At 37.6% G+C, this 21250-nt stretch overlaps 2 protein-coding genes and 2 long non-coding RNA genes across 9 annotated transcripts in view; 2 read left to right on the plus strand and 2 right to left on the minus strand.

The window, feature by feature from the left end:
* LOC136268818 (uncharacterized) overlaps positions 1–21250 on the minus strand; it is a 178383-nt gene that overhangs the window by 92780 nt on the left and 64353 nt on the right. The window lies entirely within an intron of this gene.
* LOC136268584 (kielin/chordin-like protein) lies at positions 8009–15931 on the plus strand. The gene is made up of 19 exons (XM_066063962.1): positions 8009–8072; positions 8129–8159; positions 8267–8299; positions 8366–8508; positions 9156–9234; positions 10487–10553; positions 11539–11585; positions 11641–11703; positions 11832–12017; positions 12067–12111; positions 12171–12359; positions 12415–12444; positions 13364–13445; positions 13494–13543; positions 13837–13903; positions 13954–14021; positions 15108–15259; positions 15454–15541; positions 15710–15931. The coding sequence occupies exons 1-19, from the start codon at positions 8061–8063 to the stop codon at positions 15808–15810; spliced, it is 1533 nt and encodes a 510-aa protein (XP_065920034.1). The 5' UTR covers positions 8009–8060; the 3' UTR covers positions 15811–15931.
* On the minus strand, positions 16729–18192 carry LOC136236330 (uncharacterized). Of its 3 annotated transcripts, none has more exons than XR_010692087.1 (7): positions 17606–18192; positions 17412–17552; positions 17312–17367; positions 17188–17261; positions 17073–17140; positions 16976–17018; positions 16729–16919 (listed from the first exon to the last, which is right to left on the minus strand). It is a non-coding gene; the product is annotated as an uncharacterized lncRNA (long non-coding RNA). The 3 variants fall into 3 exon arrangements; XR_010692086.1 differs by having other exon boundaries at positions 17412–17555; positions 17606–18191; XR_010692085.1 differs by having other exon boundaries at positions 17412–18187.
* On the plus strand, positions 17781–20826 carry LOC136236331 (uncharacterized). Of its 4 annotated transcripts, none has more exons than XR_010692091.1 (3): positions 17781–17863; positions 17924–18052; positions 20265–20826. It is a non-coding gene; the product is annotated as an uncharacterized lncRNA (long non-coding RNA). The 4 variants fall into 4 exon arrangements; XR_010692092.1 differs by lacking the exon at positions 20265–20826 and adding an exon at positions 19912–20088; XR_010692088.1 differs by lacking the exon at positions 20265–20826 and adding an exon at positions 18219–18620.

The raw sequence follows: 21250 nt of genomic DNA on the forward strand, positions 1-21250 counted from the left end.
GTTATTCTGTAGGTAGTTCAGCTGCAAACAGTTAATCTTATAGACAGTTCAGCAAGAAGACAGTCACCATGTGGAGAGTTAAGCAAATATATCACTATAGAGATTCAGAACATTACAAGTCACACAGAAGAAAGTTCAGCTATAAACAAGTCATGCACTGTGTAGAGAATTCAGCTACAATTAAGTCACTTTCCAGAGAATTCAGTTACACACAAGTCAGCTACACACAAGTCACTGTGGAGAGAGTTCAGCTACAAACAAATTACCCTTTAGAGTGATCAGCTACAAACAAAACACTTTACAGGGTGTTCAGCTGCAACAAATCAACCTTTAGAGCGATCAGCAATGAACAAATCAACACAAATCTACCTGTAGAGAGATAAGCTAGAAACAAATCACCCTGTAGAGAGTTCAGCTACAAAAAATCACCCTGTACAGACATCAACTAGAAACTAGACACAATGTAAGGAGTTCAGCTACAAACAATCACCCTGTAGAGAGTTCAGCTAAAACAAATCAACCTGCAGAGAGATCAGCTACAAACAAATCACCTTATAGAGAGTTCAGCTACAAACAGATTACCTGTAGAGAGATCGGCTACAAACAAATCAACCTGCAGAGAGATAAGCTAGAAACAAATCACCCTGTAGAGAGTTCAGCTAAAACAAATCAATCTGCAGAGAGATCAGCTATGTACAAATCACCTTATAGATAGTTCAACTACAAACAAATTACCTTGTAGAGAGATCGGCTACAAACAAATCACCCTGCAGAGAGAACAGCTACACAAATATCAACTTGTATAGAGATCAGCTACAAACAAATCACCCTGTAGAGAGATCAGCTACAAACTAGACACAAAGTAAGGAGTTCAGCTACAAGCAAATTACCCTGTAGAGAGTTCATCTACAAACAAATCAACCTGTAGAGCAATCAGTTAGAAACAAATCACCCTGAAGAGAGGTCAGCTACAAAAAATCACCCTGTAGAGAGATCAGCTAGAAACAAATCACCCTGAAGAGAGGTCAGCTACAAAAAAAGTCACCCTGAAGAGAGATCAGCTACAAACAAATTGCCCTGTAGAGAGATCGGCTACAAACAAATCAACCTGCAGAGAGATCAGCTACACACAAATCAACTTGTAGAGAGTTCAGCTACAAACAAATTACTCTGTAGAGAGATCGGCTACAAACAAATCAGCCTGTAGAGAGTTCAGCTAAAACAAATCAACCTGCAGAGAGATCAGCTACAAACAAATCACCTTTTAGACAGTTCAGCTATAAACAAATTACCTTGTAGAGAGATCGGCTACAAACAAATCAACCTACAGAGAGATCAGCTACACACAATTCAACTTGTAGAGAGATCAGCTACAAACAAATCACCCTGTAGAGAGATCAGCTAGAAACTAGACACAATGTAAGGAGTTCAGCTACAAGCAAATCACCGTGTAGAGAGTTCAGCTACAAACAAACCAACCTGTAGAGCGATCAGCTAGAAACAAATCACCCTGAAGAGAGGTCAGCTACAAAAAATCACCTTGTAGAGAGATCAACTACAAACAAAACATTTTGCAGAGAGTTCAGCTACAAACAAATCAACCTTTAGAGCAATCAGCAACAAACAAATCAACCTGTAGAGAGATCATCTAGAAACAAATCAACCTGCAGAGTGATCAGCTACAAACAAATCAGCTTGTAGAGAGATCAGTTACACACAAATCAACCTGTACAGAGATAAGCTAAAAACAAATCAGAGTTCAGCTAAAACAAATCAATCTGCAGAGAGATTAGCTACATACAAATCACCTTATAGATAGTTCAGCTACAATCAAATTACCTTGTAGAGAGATCGGCTACAAACAAATCAACCTGCAGAGAGATCAGCTACACACAAATCAACTTGTATAGAGATCAGCTACAAACAAATCACCCTGTAGAGAGATCAGCTACAAACTAGACACAAAGTAAGGAGTTCAGCTACAAGCAAGTTACCCTGTAGAGAGTTCATCTACAAGCAAATCAACCTGCAGAGCAATCAGCTAGAAACAAATCACCCTGAAGAGAGGTCAGCTACAAAAAATCACCCTGTAGAGAGATCAGCTAGAAACAAATCACCCTGAAGAGAGGTCAGCTACAAAAAAATCACCCTGTAGAGAGATGAGCTAGAAACAAATCACCATGAAGAGAGGTCAGCTACAAACAAAACACTTTGCAGAGAATTCAGCTACAAACAAATCAGCTTGTAGAGAGATCGGTTACACACAAATCAACCTGTAGAGAGATAAGCTAGAAACAAATCACCCTGTAGAGAGTTCAGCTACAAGCAAAACACCCTGTAGAGAGTTCAGCAACAAAGAAACCACCATGTAGAGAGTTCAACTGCAAACAAATCACCTTATAGAGAGTTCAGCTACAAACAAATCACCCTGTAGAGAGATCAGCTAGAAACTAGACACAATGTAAGGAGTTCAGCTACAAGCAAATCACCCTTTAGTGAGTTCAGCTACAAACAAATCAACCTGCAGTGAGATCACCTACAAAAAAGCACCTTGTAGAGAGTTCAGCTACAAACAAATTACCCTGTAGAGAGATCGGCTACAAACAAATCAACCTGTAGAAAGATCAGCTACACACAAATCAACTTGTAGAGAGATCAGCTACAAACAAATCACTCTGTAGAGAGATCAGCTAGAAACTACACACAATGTAAGGAGTTCAGCTACAAGTAAATCACCCTGTAGAGAGTTCAGCTAAAACAAATCACTCTGTAGAGAGATCAGCTAGAAACTACACACAATGTAAGGAGTTCAGCTACAAGTAAATCACCCTGTAGAGAGTTCAGCTAAAACAAATCAACCTGCAGAGAGATCAGCTACAAATAAATCACTTTATAGACAGTTCAGCTACAAACAAATTACCTTGTAGAGAGACCGGCTGCAAATTAATCAACCTGCAGAGAGATCAGCTACACACACAAATCAACTTGTGGAGAGATCAGCTACAAACAAATCACCCTGTAGAGAGATCAGCTAGAAACTAGATACAATGCAAGGAGTTCAGCTACAAGCAAAATCACCCTTTAGTGAGTTCAGCTACAAACAAATCAACCTGCAGTGAGATCACCCACAAAAACGCACTTGTACAGAGTTCAGTTACAAACAAATTACCCTGTAGAGAGATCAGGTAGAAGAATTCACCTTGTAGAGAGTTCAGCAACAAAGAAACCACCATGTAGAGAGTTCAGCTGCAAACAAATCACCCAGTAGAAAGATCAGCTAGAAGAAGTTACCTTGTAGAGAGTTCAGTTACAAAGAAACCATCATACAGAGAGTTCAGCTACAAAGAAATTACCCCGTAGAGAGTTCAGCTATAAGAAGTCACCTTGTAAAGAGTTCAGCTACAAAGAAACCATCATGTACAGAGTTCAGCTACAAAGAAACCACCGGTACAGAATTCAACTACAAACAAATCACCCTGTATAGAGATCAGCTAGAAGAAGTTACCTTGTAGATAGTTCAGCTACAACAATTCACCCTGTAGAAAGATCAGCTAGAAGAAGTCACCTTGTAGAGTGTTCAGTTACAAAGAAACCATCATGTAGAGAGTTCAGCTGCAAACAAATCACCTGTAGAGAGTTCAGCTAGAAACAAATCACCCTGTAGAGAGATCAGCTGGACGAAGTCACCTTGTAGAGAGTTCAGCTACAAAGAAACCATCATGTAGACAGTTCAGCTGCAAAAAAATCACCCTGCAGAGAGTTTAGCTACAAAAAAATCACCCTGTAGAGAGTTCAGCTAGACGAAGTCACCTTATAGAGAGTTCAGCTACAAAGAAACCATCATGTAGAAAGTTCGGCTACAAAGACACCACCATGTAGAGAGTTTAGCTGCAAACAAATCACCTGTAGAGAGTTCAGCTAGAAACAAAATACCCTGTAGAGAGACCAGCTAGAAGAGGTTACCTTGTAGAGAGTTCAGCTACAAAGAAACCATCCTGTATATAGTTCAGCTACATTTCAAGTCACCCAGTAGAGAGATCAGCTGCAAAATAATATCCTGTGGGGCATAATGGGCATGTAATAAATATATGTATATAATTTGTATAATTACTAATAAAATCAAAAATAATTGAAGTTCTAAAATTCTTCTTCAAGTTCTTTTCTTCTTCCTGTAGTAAAGAAAAAAACACATGGGTTAAGGAAGCCCCAAAGCCAGCCATAGGCCGGCTTTGCAGTATACAAATACAAAAAGAAGTGATATCTAATCAAAAACAGCCAAGCTGTAAAAAAAGGTGCGGCCCCCAAAAAGGCCATGGTGAAAAAAGATGTGAAATCCAAGGTGGCGGCCAAGAAATGGCTGTGATGGTAGGTTAATGGTTACATTTTAATAACAACAATTCAGGTGAAATTGGTGCCAAGATCAAGCGGCACAAAATTCACCTGAATTGTTGTTATTAAAATGTAACCATTAACCTACCATCACAGCCATTTCTTGGCCGCCACCTTGGATTTCACATCTTTTTTCACCATGGCCTTTTTGGGGGCCGCACCTTTTTTCACAGCTTGGCTGTTTTTGATTAGATATATATATATATGCAATTTTTAGCATAAGCCCATTATGTTAAGTGGTGGATTGTAAAGGTTTTATTGTACACAGCAAAGAAATGTATTTGATTCCTGTTCACAACATGTACAGTTGTTTTCTTCTTTGTACCACCATTGATCATGCCATACTTTGTATTGTTGCATGTGTCAGAACTAATGATTCACCAAATGCTTATATAGCCAGTTCGAATTCTTATTCATTACTTCACTATATGAACCTGTAAAAGCTATAGACCTATAGCTAGCTATAGTCTGTGAAGCAGAGCACAGCATGGGATGCGTGATTTACTCAATTTCACTGTGCACGTGTCTGCTGAAAACTGAAATCCCAGACCAGTTGATCCACAGACAGCTTGCAGTCTAGGCAAGTTCCTGTGGAGCAACACACGCCGGGAATCAGGCATTCAACATGTACAGAGTTTTGATGTTAAGTTTCTGACTTCCTGCTTCACAGTTAGGCTTTAGCCTTCAGCAGGTCCCAGGTAGGATATATATTAAGATATTTAAGTTCAATTGTAAGATATCCACAAATGTCATAACCCATCACATGTTGTATTGGTGTTATCCTCCCCACCCTACAGGGGTAATTACTATAGTGATGGTGGACCTGGACTGACTGCCAGTTTATAGCCTGCATCATTATGCGTGCATAGTTAGTCTTGTCTTCTAGCAACTCTTGTTGTTGTGCTAGATTGATGTTTGTAGTGTTTTGTTACAACTGCTTTTGCACGTTGTCACTTCTAATAGCTATACGCACTTTAAGCATGTGACATAGACATGTTATTTTACAAGCTGTAGCTATCTAGCTAATTGTGAAATATTTTTTATCTAAGTTTTATAACTATATTATTATTATTATTATTATTTACTAGGACCGCGTCACATACAACCAAGTACATACACCAACGTGACAGCCCCCCAGTGAGGCTATTAGGTGGTGAAGGCATGATCCCCAAATCATCTTAATATGTCACAGTAGTGACAGATATAACACAATAGTGGCATCGTAACTAAAGGCCACCAGTAGCTAAGTGCCAGTACATTATTGGTGTGGTAATGGCACAGTGATGTGTACAAAGTATATGTATACAAAACATACAGGAGAGAACTATACATTATTGCAGTATTGTATGCAGCAATACATTATAGGCAACATCACCAGATAAAAATTATTAGCCAATATACAGCACTGTATATCAACATCAACTAGAGCTAAGGCCACACCAAGTCAAACCTTAGTTTCTGGTCACCCGCCCGCATGGTAAACCTGGAACCCTAGTTTATGAGGACTATTATTAATATTACAGGTGCTTAAGTGCATGTGACCCAGCAAGACACTTATTTTTTACTGTAAAAGATCGAGATACTCTAATAGAGCAGTCAGGGATTCCAATAGAGCAGTCACACTACTCTTAACTCTAATATTAGGTATATATGCCACACTAATAAAATGTTTCTAACTATAGCTAGTTTTGTCCTTGATTATATAGCTGTTCAGATTATAACTGTTACTAATGCTTCTGTAACCAAAGTAATTTCAGTAGCATTAACTACTAGCCCATGCAGATGGGCCATAGCTTTAACTTTATAATTCAAATGTAGTCCTCTAATGATTAGTCTAGTAACTTCAAATTCCTTATCACTGAACACTGCAGGGGTATGGAAAGCCGGCAACATTCGGTGAGCTTAAACTTAAACTTTTCCATAACTAAAATTAGATTGGCAAGTAGAAACCCTTATAGTTTAAACATTCCCAGATGATCACTAAAAAACACTAGTCTGGAGCACTCAATGACTCAAAACTTTGACAGTTACTTTTCTCAAGGTTACTGAATAGAAGGCTGGAAACACATAGCTAGTGGGCTACGACTTCACATCTGAATGAAGAATTTCTGATGTGAAAATAGAAGTTAAATTTCATTTTGGATCATGATCATTTGAACAACTTAGCTATATAAGTCATAGTAATATTTTCCTGACATAGCTAATGAGACATTTATTTCACTCGGAAAGCATAAGTAACTACATGAGCAAAACATTTCCTATAGTATATTCTAAATAAATAAATAAATAAATATACTTAAATGCTATACATCAGTGTATAGCTAGCCATGATCCATCAACAACTTTCCTAGTGCATTTTTTTGCCGAAGCACAACTACTTATGTTGTTGGTTAAGTTTGATTAAAAACAAAATCAACATGAATTTGCTAAATTGAACAAATAATAATACCATACAGTATATTGTCACAGTAGAGTCTATAGTCCTGAAGTCCTGATCATCCGCCCGCCCGCATCCATTTGTAGGCTTGGGAGTGACCAGAAACTAAGGTATGACTTGGAGTGGCCTAAGTAAGGTTCATCAGTGATGTAGCAATGGCACAGTGATGGGTGACACACTATAGTTATGCATACACAACTTTCAGGAGATAGCTACACAATGCTGTAGGAGTATGCAAGCCAGATGAACCAGATAAAGGAAGACAGCCAAGCCAGCCAGAGCCTAGTAGCTACGCCAGGTGAAGGCAAAAAAGATTAAGCACGTATTGAATTGCCTGACACCAACACAAAGGAAGTTCGCCATGCCAGCTGCACAAGACAAGATTGTTTACTTGTATTTTATATGTACTTGTATTGTAAAGAGCGTGGCATATGTTTTAATGTTTTCTTGTATTGTTTATTTACGTGAATGAATCCACTGGCAGCTGGCATGGAGACTTGAGATGTTGCAAACATAAAAACTTACTTGTAATCTTCTTGTTTACACAAGTGGCTTCTGGCTCTCCTGCACGGGCATCGCTAATCTTCTCCTTCGCGCAATCTGTAAATAATTAAGCAAGGGTGTGGTACTGGGCGTTATATAGAATTACACGTATGGTCAAGTCATCAGCACGAACAGGAGCGACGATTATACATTTGTGCCTTCATTCACAGGCGAATCTATCCCCGGTTAGTTCATGTCTCTAGGCCTCGTAGTTTTCTCAAACATTAATTATTAATTAATTATTTATTTATTTATTTATGACGTAATTTTAACCGCGTTTCGTATTATTCTTACTACTTGGTTGTATAATTACAGGTAATTTATAAGGCTAAACAGCCTGTTACACCTGATCAACAGGTAAAAAAAGTACAAGTAGACTAATTACATACATTTATACATAGTGTTAGATGAATATTGGTCAATCAATTACTCTAGCCCAGCCCCTGCATGGTTTTAGCTATATTAAATCCTATGGTCTTGACTCTTGTGCGCACTTTTTTCCTGTGTGTGGAGGCAAACCCGTCACATGATCAGTAGTTAATGGATTACAAAAATAATCGAGTGACTTGTGGGTGTGGCTCACTTTCATGCACACGGAGTTCAAAGCTTATATATACATTTATTCGTCATCACTTGTCATAGCATTCCATTTATGGTGTTATAGTATACTCCTACTCTCGTTAGGTTCCAGATGAAGATGCTGGTGAGTTTTTTCGATATTGTTTGATCGTCTTACGCCATCATTGCCACTCTACACAGCGTTCAGTTTCCTTGCGATTGACGATCATCGGTGAGTTTACCGCGCGTGCATGGCCATGGGTATTAACATTCCGGCCGGCTGCTCTGGTTGATGAATATGCGGCTTATAAGTTTACCCGTTACATCTTTTATTTGCAGGACTACTGGCGTGTATCGCTACAGCACAGAATGGTAACAACTTGTCACTATTGTAGTAGTCGCTCAGCCGTCATACCATCACGGGAACTTTTGTTGTAGGATGTCCTGTAGTTGATCCAGACTCATTTGGAATATGTCCTGAAGATTGTTCCATTGACAGTGACTGCAGTAATGGACAATTGTGCTGCAGTAATGGATGTGGTCACGTGTGTATGGAGCCAGTACCAACTGATCCTTGTGCTGTGAGTAATACATAACTGTGTTACTGATACCATACAGATACATGCACATGCATGTGCACAGATATAGGCTACGTAGATATGTACGTATATTCACTATTTAAGCCATGACACGCCCCAACTCTATACTGAACATGCATTGAATATGCAAAATACAAGTTTTTGACATTGTCATGCCCCCCCCCTAAGGGCTTGGTCATGCCTATATACTATCCATTTAACTCTATGTAGCAAATAAAAGTACGTAGTTCATATACAAATGTTTGAAATAAAAACACAGTGGTGTGATTAGTGTAGTGGAATAATCCTCCGATGAATCAGTAAGCCACAAACAACAAATATAATGTATTGTAGTTAAAGATTACACCACAACCACTATTCCTTGCCACATAATAATGCCTGTGTAGTGTATGTGTACCATAATACAAGCCTCAGGATGGCTGAGATTGGTACTACATGAGCTTTGGTACCAGCTGCAGATTACCTCTAGTGCATCATCATTATAACTATATTAGGCTGCATGAGTGAACTGTTAATGAGTTGCATGCATGGGAATTAAATGAAGATTTAAAGTTATTGGTAAGATCCTAAAATTCTTATGCAATCCAATGCAATGTAGCTACTATTGTATACCATTCATACACTGTTAGGGAGTAGCTTGTGCTGCACCAGAATGTGATCAATCAGCTGGTCTTGTTACTCCAGATGGTGAATGTTGTCCAGTGTGTGGTAAGTGGATCGTCTGATACGTATATAATAATTATCACATGTGTGCCTATAACTGTTTTGTTTTGAAGGCCGGATATACAGTTTCTATAGACATGAAGAGATGTCAGTATAAAACTTTCTGAATAAATTAGTTGATGAAAATGAGTACAGCATTTTTAAATCTCAACAACTAGCCAACGATCTTAGCTGGACATATACTTCAGTCATATATCAATAGTATTGCCTTAGTCGGGGATTAAATATCCACTATATAGTTACTGATGTTGCAGCCATCAACTGACCATGTAGCCTAGCAGCTGAAGATCAAAGTGCATGATTCCAATATGTGACTCCTATATATACCCAATTTATACAGGTTGGCTGTTGTAATGTGTTTACTTATTTTGAACCGGCTGCATGACCATATTTATTATTGTCAATTGCTTTGACCCATTCCAAAACCAGTTGACCAATTTTCAAACGAAAATTACTCAGCCCACAAAAGGCCTGAACTAGTCATACATCTTTGAATTGGATTAATTGTTCTATTGCTTAATTGTTTCATTTTCTAACCGGTCAAAAATTTCCTAACTCCCAACTAAAATTCCCAGTGGCTAAGAATTAAGATGCAAAACAATAGCAACATTGTTACAGTATAGATCTTGCTATAAATGATTCCTATGCGGGCTACTATAGCTATAGAGGTTAAGGATCACAAAAACTCACAAAAGCTTGTAGTGCAGAGAAATGTCCAGACTCCTGAACTTGAAGTGAAATTAGTAAAGTTTGCTTATAGTATTGAGAATAGAATCTTTCATTCAGTTTTGAATTGTATACTGTAGAATAATAGTAACTCATAACAAGCTCCATGTTTACACTGAACCATTAACTGGTCAACCATTTAAAACTACATGGTCAAGCAATAATGAACTGTTTACTTATAGTGCATGTGAGAAAATAGATTTTCAGCTAGTTTGAAGAATGATATAGCACTTAGCTTCATATCATGCTGTATCATATATGCATGTAACCACAAAATACATGCATATTGCTTAAAAGTAACCACTACTGTATTGTTATAGTTTGTATAGTACATACAAATTTGAATTTTCATTGTCAACCTTTTCTTGACCTTTGTGTTTCAGGGCACTATATAGTTACTTATGTAAACTATTGGTCGGTCAAGTATGATTAATACATTTTTATCTTTTAATGTTTTTTTTGTAGTACCTTACAATTATTTATGATATAATGTGTGTTATATCATCCACAGCTTGTGCAACACCTAATGGTGACATGGTCGCTGCTGGAACAAGTTTTATGGATGATTGTAACACTTGGTGAGTGACATACAATGTTTTCTCAAGTACGTATATCGGATACAGTAATTAAGCCAGCATAATTTTGGGAATAGCAGATGGTATCTGACAATATAAAGTTATAGCAATTTGCACAATTCTAGTTAAGACATTTTAATAAAGCAGTCAAAATTTTCTAGTCATATTATTATTAACCAGCTAAATTACTAGGAGATTATTGAAACTAAAACATCATGTAAAATGGCCTAATATGGCAAATTAACTGACATTTTATTTGACCAAAGATGGTGGTGGGATGGTGGGTATTTCTCATAAAGAATATTAGGTGATTTTTCTCAAAAGTATAATGCAGGAGCATAATAACTGGTGTCTACACTGTGTTATATGCATATGTACAGTTATAATGTACCAGTAAATGCCAACTTACACAGGTTGTGCAATGGTGACAAAACAGTACTATACTGTACTTTTCATGCATATGCACACGTACTAGTATACAGCTTTGGGTCGCTACTGTTAAATAGTAATATAGTACTTAATACTCGCTGCAATGAAACACGTTACAGTTACATATTACTTCAGATTAAAAGTAACTATATCATTACATATTACACAATGTATAAAGGTACTTCATTAGGCAATAATATTACAGTAACAAGTAGTAATGCGCTACTTTAGTAATACATTACTTATGTAAAGTAACTATTCCTTAGATATTAGTAACATAAGAAATGTAGCGCATTAAGTAATAATATTATGTAATGCATTACTTTTGCAATATGTTGTGCCCAACACTGCTATGATGTGTTGGTATAGCCTAAAAATCAAAAATGAAGACTTCAAAAGTTTGTTGCCATATATACTGATTTTAAAAACTGCATTTTCGATAAGAAATCCAGTAGTGGTAGTCCTGGCTAACAATGTATTTTCTTGTAATATGTATTTTTTATTTAGACAGTTTCTGTCTAATTAATCCTATGGTAATCTATTCTCGTTATACATGCAGTGTCTGTTCAGATAATGGACTTGCTGGGTGTACACGGATTGCTTGTCGTAAGTGATAAAGTAAAAAGCGGAGGATATAGTGATATGACACACTTTACTACAGCTCCAACTACTCCACCACCTAACACGTCATCTACCACCCAACCACCTACACCACCACCCCCAGGTATATAGTGTACACAATACTACACATTGATCAGCATGTGGTCACTGTGGTGTACATACATGGTGTACACACTGTTACCACATGGTGTCCACACTGTGATCACATGATTACATGATGTGATATTACAGCTTGTCTGGTGGCTGGTCAAGTCCACTCAGAGTGTGCATCAGTGTGTAACATAACTTGTGCTAACATGAACACACCACAAGTTTGTCCTCTTGTTTGTGTGGTCAATGGTTGTGAGTGTCCTGCTGGTACTGTGATTAATGAGGAGACTAACTCTTGTGTACCTCCCACTGACTGCCCCGGGACAGGTATGCATGTCCCTTATCCTATGTACAACCATGTCACCTATGAATTTAGCTACTACATCATCTACCACCCAACCAACAACATCACCACCTGCAGGTATGACATGCTACATGGTTACCATGGTGACCACATGGTAATATTATCACATTGTACAGCATGTCTGGTGGCTGGTCAGGTCCACATGCAATGTGCATCACCTTGTGACCTAACATGCCTCAACATGAACTCACCGCCACCATGCCCAGCTATTTGTGTAATAAATGGCTGTCAGTGTCCTCATGGTACTGTAATTGATGATTTGACCAACTCCTGTATACCTCCATCCGAGTGTCCCCCTGGAACAGGTACTGGTGTCTAGTATGTTAACTACAATTCATGTGCTTGCTATATTTACTTCAGCTACTACACCTACAACTACTGGTAGAACATGTAAGTGTGTGGTAACATTTTCTCTTCCATTATCTCTGTCTTCAAGCACAATTGAAAATAGTTCTTAGTAAAATGATTCCAATAAAATATCAGAACAAAAAAAAATTATTTATCTACTAGTACATTCCTGATGTTGACTGTTAAATTTAATTATAATTAAGGGCTGGCATCTTTTATGCTTTCAAAAGTACTTGTGAAGTGCTTATAAACACATTTTTTTTATAAAGTGTTAAAGTATACCAACATAAGCTCAAAAGCTTCAAACAGCAAATACTTGAAGGCAGTCTCAAGCAGTTCAAAGTAAGCGCTTAAAGAACTTATAAGCACAAGTGCTTAAGTGCTTGACCTATGTCATGAATATAGACACAACACTTGTATGTGAGAACATGGTTTTTATAACTACAGTGCTAGTCTATATATATACTAATGCATTCGCTATATGCATGGACCATTGCATCCATATCTTGTTAAAACAATAGTAAAATCGATCAGCGTGATTGTGTATACGCATGCTTTTACTTCACTAAAGTTGCTGGTTCGGACGTTAGAGAACTGGGTTGTTATAACCTTGGAGTGGCCTTATCTGTACCCTTGGGATAAAGCATATAGACAATTTCCTGTTGCTTCATGTGTCTTATTTACACTAGCTATGTAAAAATACATGCATGTAAAATTAAAAAGAAAGGTTTGTTGTATATTGCAAATCAGCAGCATTCCCCTAACTAAAATCCCTGTACCTCTTTTATCATGTAATAGAAATTATTTCAGCTAGTATCTATTATTAGCTAACAGACATATGCTGTTAGTGCAGACAATACACTACTACACTTGGTATCATAATTGAACTACTACTACTAAATTGTTTTGTACATGCTAAAGGCTCAATATATGAAATATTTAAACTGTATTATATCCTCAGCACCACCACCATCAGGCTGTCAATTATCAGATGGTACATCAGTTAATGTTGGGGATACTTACATGGACCAGTGTAACACTTGGTGAGTATATAGTTATTGTTATTATCTGTTGTGAACTAGTTCTTGTAGTACTTGTCTTGAAGGTGGTCTAGGTGCTTGTACCAGGAAGGGTTGTCTTGGTAGGTGTTCACTTACGTAGTACAATTTTACACTTGTATTTAGCTGTCATTTTGTTCTGTTGTAAAGAATGTGTTTTTGTGGTGTACCATTGACAAAAATGTAGTACTGGCTATAATGTGTATATCCAAATTGTTTCACATGTTCTATAAATACATACTCGAGTTCTTTGCTCATTGTAAGAGTAAATTAACTGTTATCACCAAAGTAACAATGCATATTTCTTTGTGTCTCTTTCATGTTATATACCTAATGCAGTTTACACATAACACACACATGTTTATACCCTATACAGGTTGTACACTGAGTAATGGTGGTTGGGTTGAAGTAGGATCAACCTACATGGATGACTGCAACACCTGGTATGATACATCACTGTGTATCATTGTATTATCATTGTATTGTGATGTAGTACTTGTTCTGGTAATGAGGTAGCAGCTTGTACTGAAATAGCATGTAACCCTAACACTGGTGTTGGAGGTGAGTACCAATTTTCATTGTGCTGTGTGTTAGTCTACACGTACATGTACAACATACAACTATGCACTAAGTTGTGTGAATATGGAAGTCGAGGCCAACATTTGTTAATTCCTTGTCACACACCCACATGCCACTTTGCCTACCACATTGGTAATTGTTATTGTAATTAAGATTTAGAAATACAAAATATTTCTGTGCTAAAGATCGAGATACTCTAATAGAGCAGTCAGCAACTCTAATATAACACTCAGCAGGAGTCCATAAGTGCCACAAGGCGCAAAGGAGTGTTTAGCATCTGTTAATAGTCTCTGCACACTGTTGGTGAATTTTTACTGTCGCCAGCTTAATGCACAGTGTCTTATAAGGATTGTTGTGAATTGCATTAATGTATTAGCATGGTTTCATTGGCTATGACACATAGCTGGTGTCTTTGTATCATCTGTAAGTGCGACTCCATAGTGACTTCAGAACACTTCAAGATGTAGCATTCTTCATCACTGTATCCACCCCATTGTTACTAGTGGATTGTTTTGACAAAATCATGCTCAATCATGAAGATTGGCTCACAATTTTGTCAAGAAGCCATAGCACACTTTGGTTATTGAAGCCAATAAAATGCACCACAAATCAGATCCAATTATAATGATATTCTGAATAAGGTAATCCCGGTTATAAAAAAAACAAAATGTGTGTTTTATTAGTTAAATGCTCCTTTGCGGCGCTTATGGGCTCCTGCATTCAGCTATCCTACTACAGCAATCATACCCATTATTTATTTCCTGGGAGGGTCCTCTAAAAGTGTTATTTTGTTACTAAAATTCTTGGAAAGTACTTTGTTGCACTTAAGAAAAGATTACAATCCTGTCCTGTTGCTTGAAACTAATTCACTGGTGGACAGTGTATTGTCGTTTTGAAGACTCACCAAAATAATGAAATAATAACCACCCGCCCTCACTACCTGATTGCTCTCAAGGTGACAGGAAACAAGGAATCTTATTATGTTGGCTTAACCAAATAATTTATGAAGAGTAATGCTTCAGTAGTTTCGCACAAATTAATTATTGCTTGTATTTATGTTATCAACAGCCAAAACATGTCCTACTGTTCAGTCAAGTAATAAGGCAGTTTCAGATTGTGCTAATGAGTGTTCATCAGATGATGACTGTCAGTATGATAGGATCTGTTGTAGTAATGAGTGTGGAGGTCGTACTTGTTCTGATTCTGTTGAGATGTGTCAGGTAACGTGTATGTCAACCACCTTTATGTATATGCTGCAGTGTAGTAACTTAGTGAGGTGTAGCTGTATTATAATTGATGAGGTCATGAAGTACACCTAAAGGCAATACTTGAAACTCACATGACATGCATACATTATAAAGAGTGGTGGTTTTAAGTGGTCAGGTTTCACTTTATGTTTTTCTTTTTATTACAGCTGATTCAATGTGATTGGCCAACTTGCCCTAAGAATGCTCAACCAGTAACTAGTCCATTTAGTTGCTGTCCATACTGTCCATCATCATGTAAGTTCTACCTCAATGTCATACTGAATTAGATATCGTTTTGTTGTACATATACACATATGTCCATAGTTCAATTCTTGTAACTATGGCAACCTTAAATATCAGGCACACAGTTAGCTATTAGCTGTATTGTTGACATGTATCCATGTCATTCTCTCTGCCCTACAGCAAACACAGTTACTGGTGATGGTGATGGAGGATCTGGACTGACCAGTGTTGCTAGTTTACTGATTATCATTATGTGTGGAGTGGTCAGTCTTGTCTTCTAACAATTATACTTGTGACTTGTGTTGTACTGTTGCTGGACTAATGCTTTGTAACTGTTAATTCTCCTGATACACTGCTTTAAACATGCTGAACATTAATATTATGTTGTTGATGACATTTCAATGTATCTGAAACTAGATAGTGTGTCCAGCAAAGTAACTAGCTATATATATGTGAGTGGAAAGACCTTGATTTGAGCAAAGGAATTCTTTGGAGGAAAATTAATAAAAGGAGTATCATTAATGTTTGAGTCATGACACAATGAAAGTCAGTATCGCCACCCAATAATGCACTTGTCAATTTCATGCCCCCCCAGGCATCCCCACACCCCAGGTGGGGATTTGACATTGCTTCTTCTCCCCACCCCTTGGGCAATTGATAGTTGTCCAATTCACTGACCAATTTTCGGTAGTTGCATCAGTTTCTAAACAACACTTGCTATAATTTTACTAGCTACAGGGCAGGTTTATTACTAGTCGCATGCATGAAATATGCGCTTAGTCATCCTTGAGGTGTTGTCAAATCCCCTCTATGGGGGTGGGGATTTGACAGCCGATTTTGCCCTACTAGTGAGGGAATTTGACACCACGATTTGTCAAATCCCCTGTATTCCCCCCCACCCTCCCACCCCGGGGGTGGGGTGGGGCATGAAATTGACAAGTGCATAATAGGGGCGGGCGGCGCAAGACTACGAAAGTTATAAAACATACACTGTATTGTGATCAAGGTATATTAACCAGTATTTATACACTGTTAAAACAGTTGGTTGCATATCACACCAAACTGCAGATGATATGCTTCCTCACACCGAGCATTCCATTTGTTGTGTGCATTACTGACCATTCTACCAATAGTACGTAATGCACACTGTATTCCCGGTATGATCTACATCCATAATGCATTATTATAACCATTCTAGCCATTGTATGTAACGCAGACTGTTTTTTTGGTATGATTAACATCCATTTACAATTACAAATACATATTTCAAAATATTGCTAATTATATTTATTGTTCTAGGTTTCGACACTGCATATCTGAACATCTAAGATGAATGACATCCATGGGAACTGCATACGGCTATCACTATCTTCTATTTCTGCAGTTGTTTCTATGGCATTATGGTATGCATTGTGAACAGATGAAGCCAAGAAACAATGTACTTACCATGCATGGTTGAAATCTCTTTCAGAAGCAATGTATAGTAATTCTGTCAATTATTATAGATTATGAATTTTAATATAAGAATTGTACGGTATAATACCTGTTGTTATTGAATCAGTTGTGTCTTAATAGCATAAGACTGGTCTTATACATTTACAAATCGGTGTTCTGGGAAGAAAAAATGATTGATAAATCATAGGATTCCATAATCTTACCATGTTTGGTGGTCTGGCCATCCTGACTATATAGCAGTATTTCAATCCATGTCACTAGAACTAATTGCTGTTTGCTAGAAAGGATATGATATGTGACATGATAACACCTTTGTATTGTCCGTACCTGGTGTCACTTCATCCTGACCTGTCACTTCTGTCAACACTTTTCTGTCAGCATACCTATATAAAAACTAAAAGCCACTGCAAGTAACATAGTTACCAACCTGTTATCAGTGCTAGTATGTAAACCCCGGCCGCCGGAACTGAGAGAATGGCAGTTAATTGAACCGGCCCCCTGACCCGCCGGCACAGGAGCCTGCGGAGCGCCTTCGTACAGTTCATGGTCGACTGCAGTATGTAGCCGCCTGCTAAAAAGTTTAGTCAAGCAAGAAATTATTATCAGTATAATGAAACAAACCGAATAGTCTGGTATGGTTCAACCCAGTTGCGGCAGCTCAGTCCAACACCGGCCTACACCATGCACCACCAGCTCCGACAACTTTAAGTACAGCCCTACTCAACAACCTCCGTTTGTGAATATTCGACTCAACGTCGTATGTCCAAACGGTTGCTAACAAATTGCAGCTGTCGATAGCATCCTCACGTGAGTGTTATAGGGATGGTGAAAATTAAATGGAACACGGGATGGAACATCGAATCATGTGAGTACAGCAAGGTTAGTTGTGATTCCAAGTATGTGAAATCTTATCTACTGTACGATTCCTTGTCAATGTAGAGTCACTTCACCATCACTTGAGGCGCCTACGCAAAAATAAACTGAGTCGGCTAGCTACCTGAGCTACCAGACAATCACTCGCTGCCAAGTTTGTGGCGGACTACCGCTACTATGCTGCTTTTATTCCAGGTAGGTATACAGTACTCATGTTGAAAGTTTGCATCATCAGATTGAGGTCACTCTGCAATTGGTAGTCACTTCCACACTGCCAGTTGATGATGGGTGATGCACTTTCAACTGGAGTAATGAACTGTGATCATCAATATTTTTCCTTCTTGATCACTATTTTATATAGAGGTTTCAGAAGAATCTGGAAACACATATTTACAGAAAGCCATTACATTTAAACTCACGTCCGTCAATAGCCATGATGTTTTACAGAACTTAGGTGGTCACTATGGATGTATAAAACATGGGGTGCTCTATTAGCATCTCGAAAACCACCACTGCAAATTGGCCACTGAACAAGTATGTCTTTAAACACTATAACATACCCATAATATTATTGTCTGAGGAGTATTGTAGCTTAATTCGGGCTGGTGGGACGAAATTCACATTTGACTGAAATCTTTTTGGCGACTAAAGCATACTTAGTCACTGACTTTTCTCAAAATATAGTGCTGGATAATCTTTGTTTATATGTTTATATATAATACTGACAAGCATCTATCAAGAGTTCATAATGTTATGAACTCTTGCTTCCATCCTTCACTGTTTCTTTACACAGTCTCCGAAGTCAAGTTACAAAAATTCATACGTCCGGAAGTCTGAATCACATCTATTATTTTCACAATGTTTCTTTATGGATTAAAGTGAAAAACTAGTGAATTATCCTAATTGTAAGGTCCAAGGTTGTGTGTTTCTGCAACACCAAGCCAGCAACAAAACAGTTTCATATACAGCCAAGCCAACCCACGTTTTGTAGTGACAGTACAGGGTCAGGGCCTGGAGATTTTGAGTGGTCAGGGGGTCATGAACACTTTTATTGATCTGATGTGATATTTCATGTGTGAAGCATGTATATGTGTGATTGAATTCATCGCTTTTACATTACATTTTGTCACTTTTGCACAAGAATTCATCATAATTGCATCGTCTGCAGTAAACTAGCCGCTTATCACAAGGTGGATCATTTTACCATAGAGAATACCACTTGAGACACTAGATACCAAAGGCCTTCAAGTTAATTAGTTTGTTGGCGAGTGACCACACCCATCACCAATGGTTAAGCAAAAATGGCAAAGCTGTTAAAGAAGCTATAAGAAGAATTAAAGAGTTGTTTACAACAGTTGTGCTTTAACAAGATTGTCAAGCACTTGCTATAATCTTGTTTTCGTGTTTACTGCAGCTGCCAATCTTGTTAAGGATGATAAAATCAATAGCAAAAGAGAATTCTGCAAAAGTGACAAACTCTATTGCAAATGGGACAAAATCAATTGTAAAAACCTGTAAATTCAATTTCACGTCCTCCAGTAGATTGTATTATTCATGATACAATAAATTGTGAAAGTTTAGTTATTTGAGATTTGGCAGAAATTTGCTTTACTGACCAAACTAAGATAAGGCCACTTCAACTAAATCTTTTGTTTCTCGGGCCCGACCGACCCTATATTTTTCAGCATAAAATAATTATGTTAATCACGTGATCACCTTGCAAAGAGTGATAACGCCACGAAAGAGTTGCAAATTTATCTTTAAGCTCTTAAAAAGTAAGTAACACTAAGTTTCTCAACATATAGCTGTCTACTCACAAGTGATACAGCAACCGTAATGTAGCTTAGCCACCGCTTGACTCGCAATATCACTCTTCAGCTAGCAAAATAGCCTATTTTTATTTTACCGACCTTTATTTGGCTGAATTTCGCCCGAGAACAAAGATTTAGTTGAAGTGGCCTAATGGTACTACTTATAGCTGGATCCCAACCTGGCTTACTCGCTACCACGTGGTTCCAAACCCACTCTCTCCATTTTGAGATACCTTTTACTAGAACAAATCACTAATAAATTCAGCTACTACCCCAGATCTACCTGTGATTGGAATAACCTACTCATTGACACTATAGAATCTCAATCTCTGGAAACATTTTTAGGTAACTATAATATAATTCTTATTTTGTGATTTGTAACCTCCCCGAATATATCAGTTATAACTGTACTCTTCAGTATTCATAAGCATAAGTGGCTACAGCTATGGCCCTACTTTTTTCACAGAAACACTTTTAATTCAATTAAGAAGAAACCTTTTGCATATTAATAACCATATAATATGTGCGCTGTTCTATTACTTTTATACTAAGTGGCTTTTACTTTTATACTACATACCATAATATTCCTTTGCCAGCACTTTTGAGAGCTCTGTGTGGGGAAATCAAGTATTCCCATGGCATTTTCAAACTTTGTACAAACAGACTGTTAACTATATAGTTTGTTGCATTTAGAATGTGAAGAATATTTGTCATCATATAGTGCACAGTGGGTCTGCCAACATTTGCATGGGCAGTGGTCACAGAATGTACAACAATGACCAGATGGTTTATTACCACACAAACTGTATGGGATGCAAGACTACATTTGGCTATAGGCCAACATTACCTTTTATCTGTCACTGTGCAATGAAACCATTGGACAGTATACATCAAAAATTGTTCTCAACGTGTTTTAGTCAACTAACGTAATCCCATGTTACATACAAATATCCTGTAGTGATTCACATAGAATGAAATGACCAACATTAATTATTCTTGGTCCAGGAATATAGCTATAGTACACTAACACAACAGAATTACTCTCCTTGCACTTGCTTGTGCATATCCAGCAAATTCGCAGCAATGAATATATACTACTCTGGTGAACGATCAGCTTATTACCAAACATGGGAGGAATTATGTATAGTGCAGATTTTATTTGTGTTTCGTCTTCCAGTTGTATTGGTAGGAAATAACATGCACGTTAGAGGTTTTGCAGGGAATGTTCACATAATATGTGTGCAGACATTGTGGGTGAATGTACATACCAAAACCCACAATACATTACAAAATTCATAGCTACATGTCAATATTATACGTATTTGCTAGAGATAGCCACTTGTTACAATGGCTTTTTAGCATATCCCAGTAAAACTTCTCGCTTTGTGCTTTTAAAAATCAATGTAGAATCCTCAATCCACTAGTCAGTGCATACATGGCTAAGGAATGTGTACTGCAAAACCTCTATGTATATACACTGCAATACATTTATTTCATTTTCACAATTTTAACATATATAGTTAACTTTCGTGGACAATGTATTTGTATTTGTGTGGTTATCTGCACAGTATGTGTACACAAC

The sequence above is a fragment of the Dysidea avara genome, chromosome 10 (genome assembly GCF_963678975.1).
Source record: "Dysidea avara chromosome 10, odDysAvar1.4, whole genome shotgun sequence".
NCBI lineage: Eukaryota > Metazoa > Porifera > Demospongiae > Dictyoceratida > Dysideidae > Dysidea > Dysidea avara.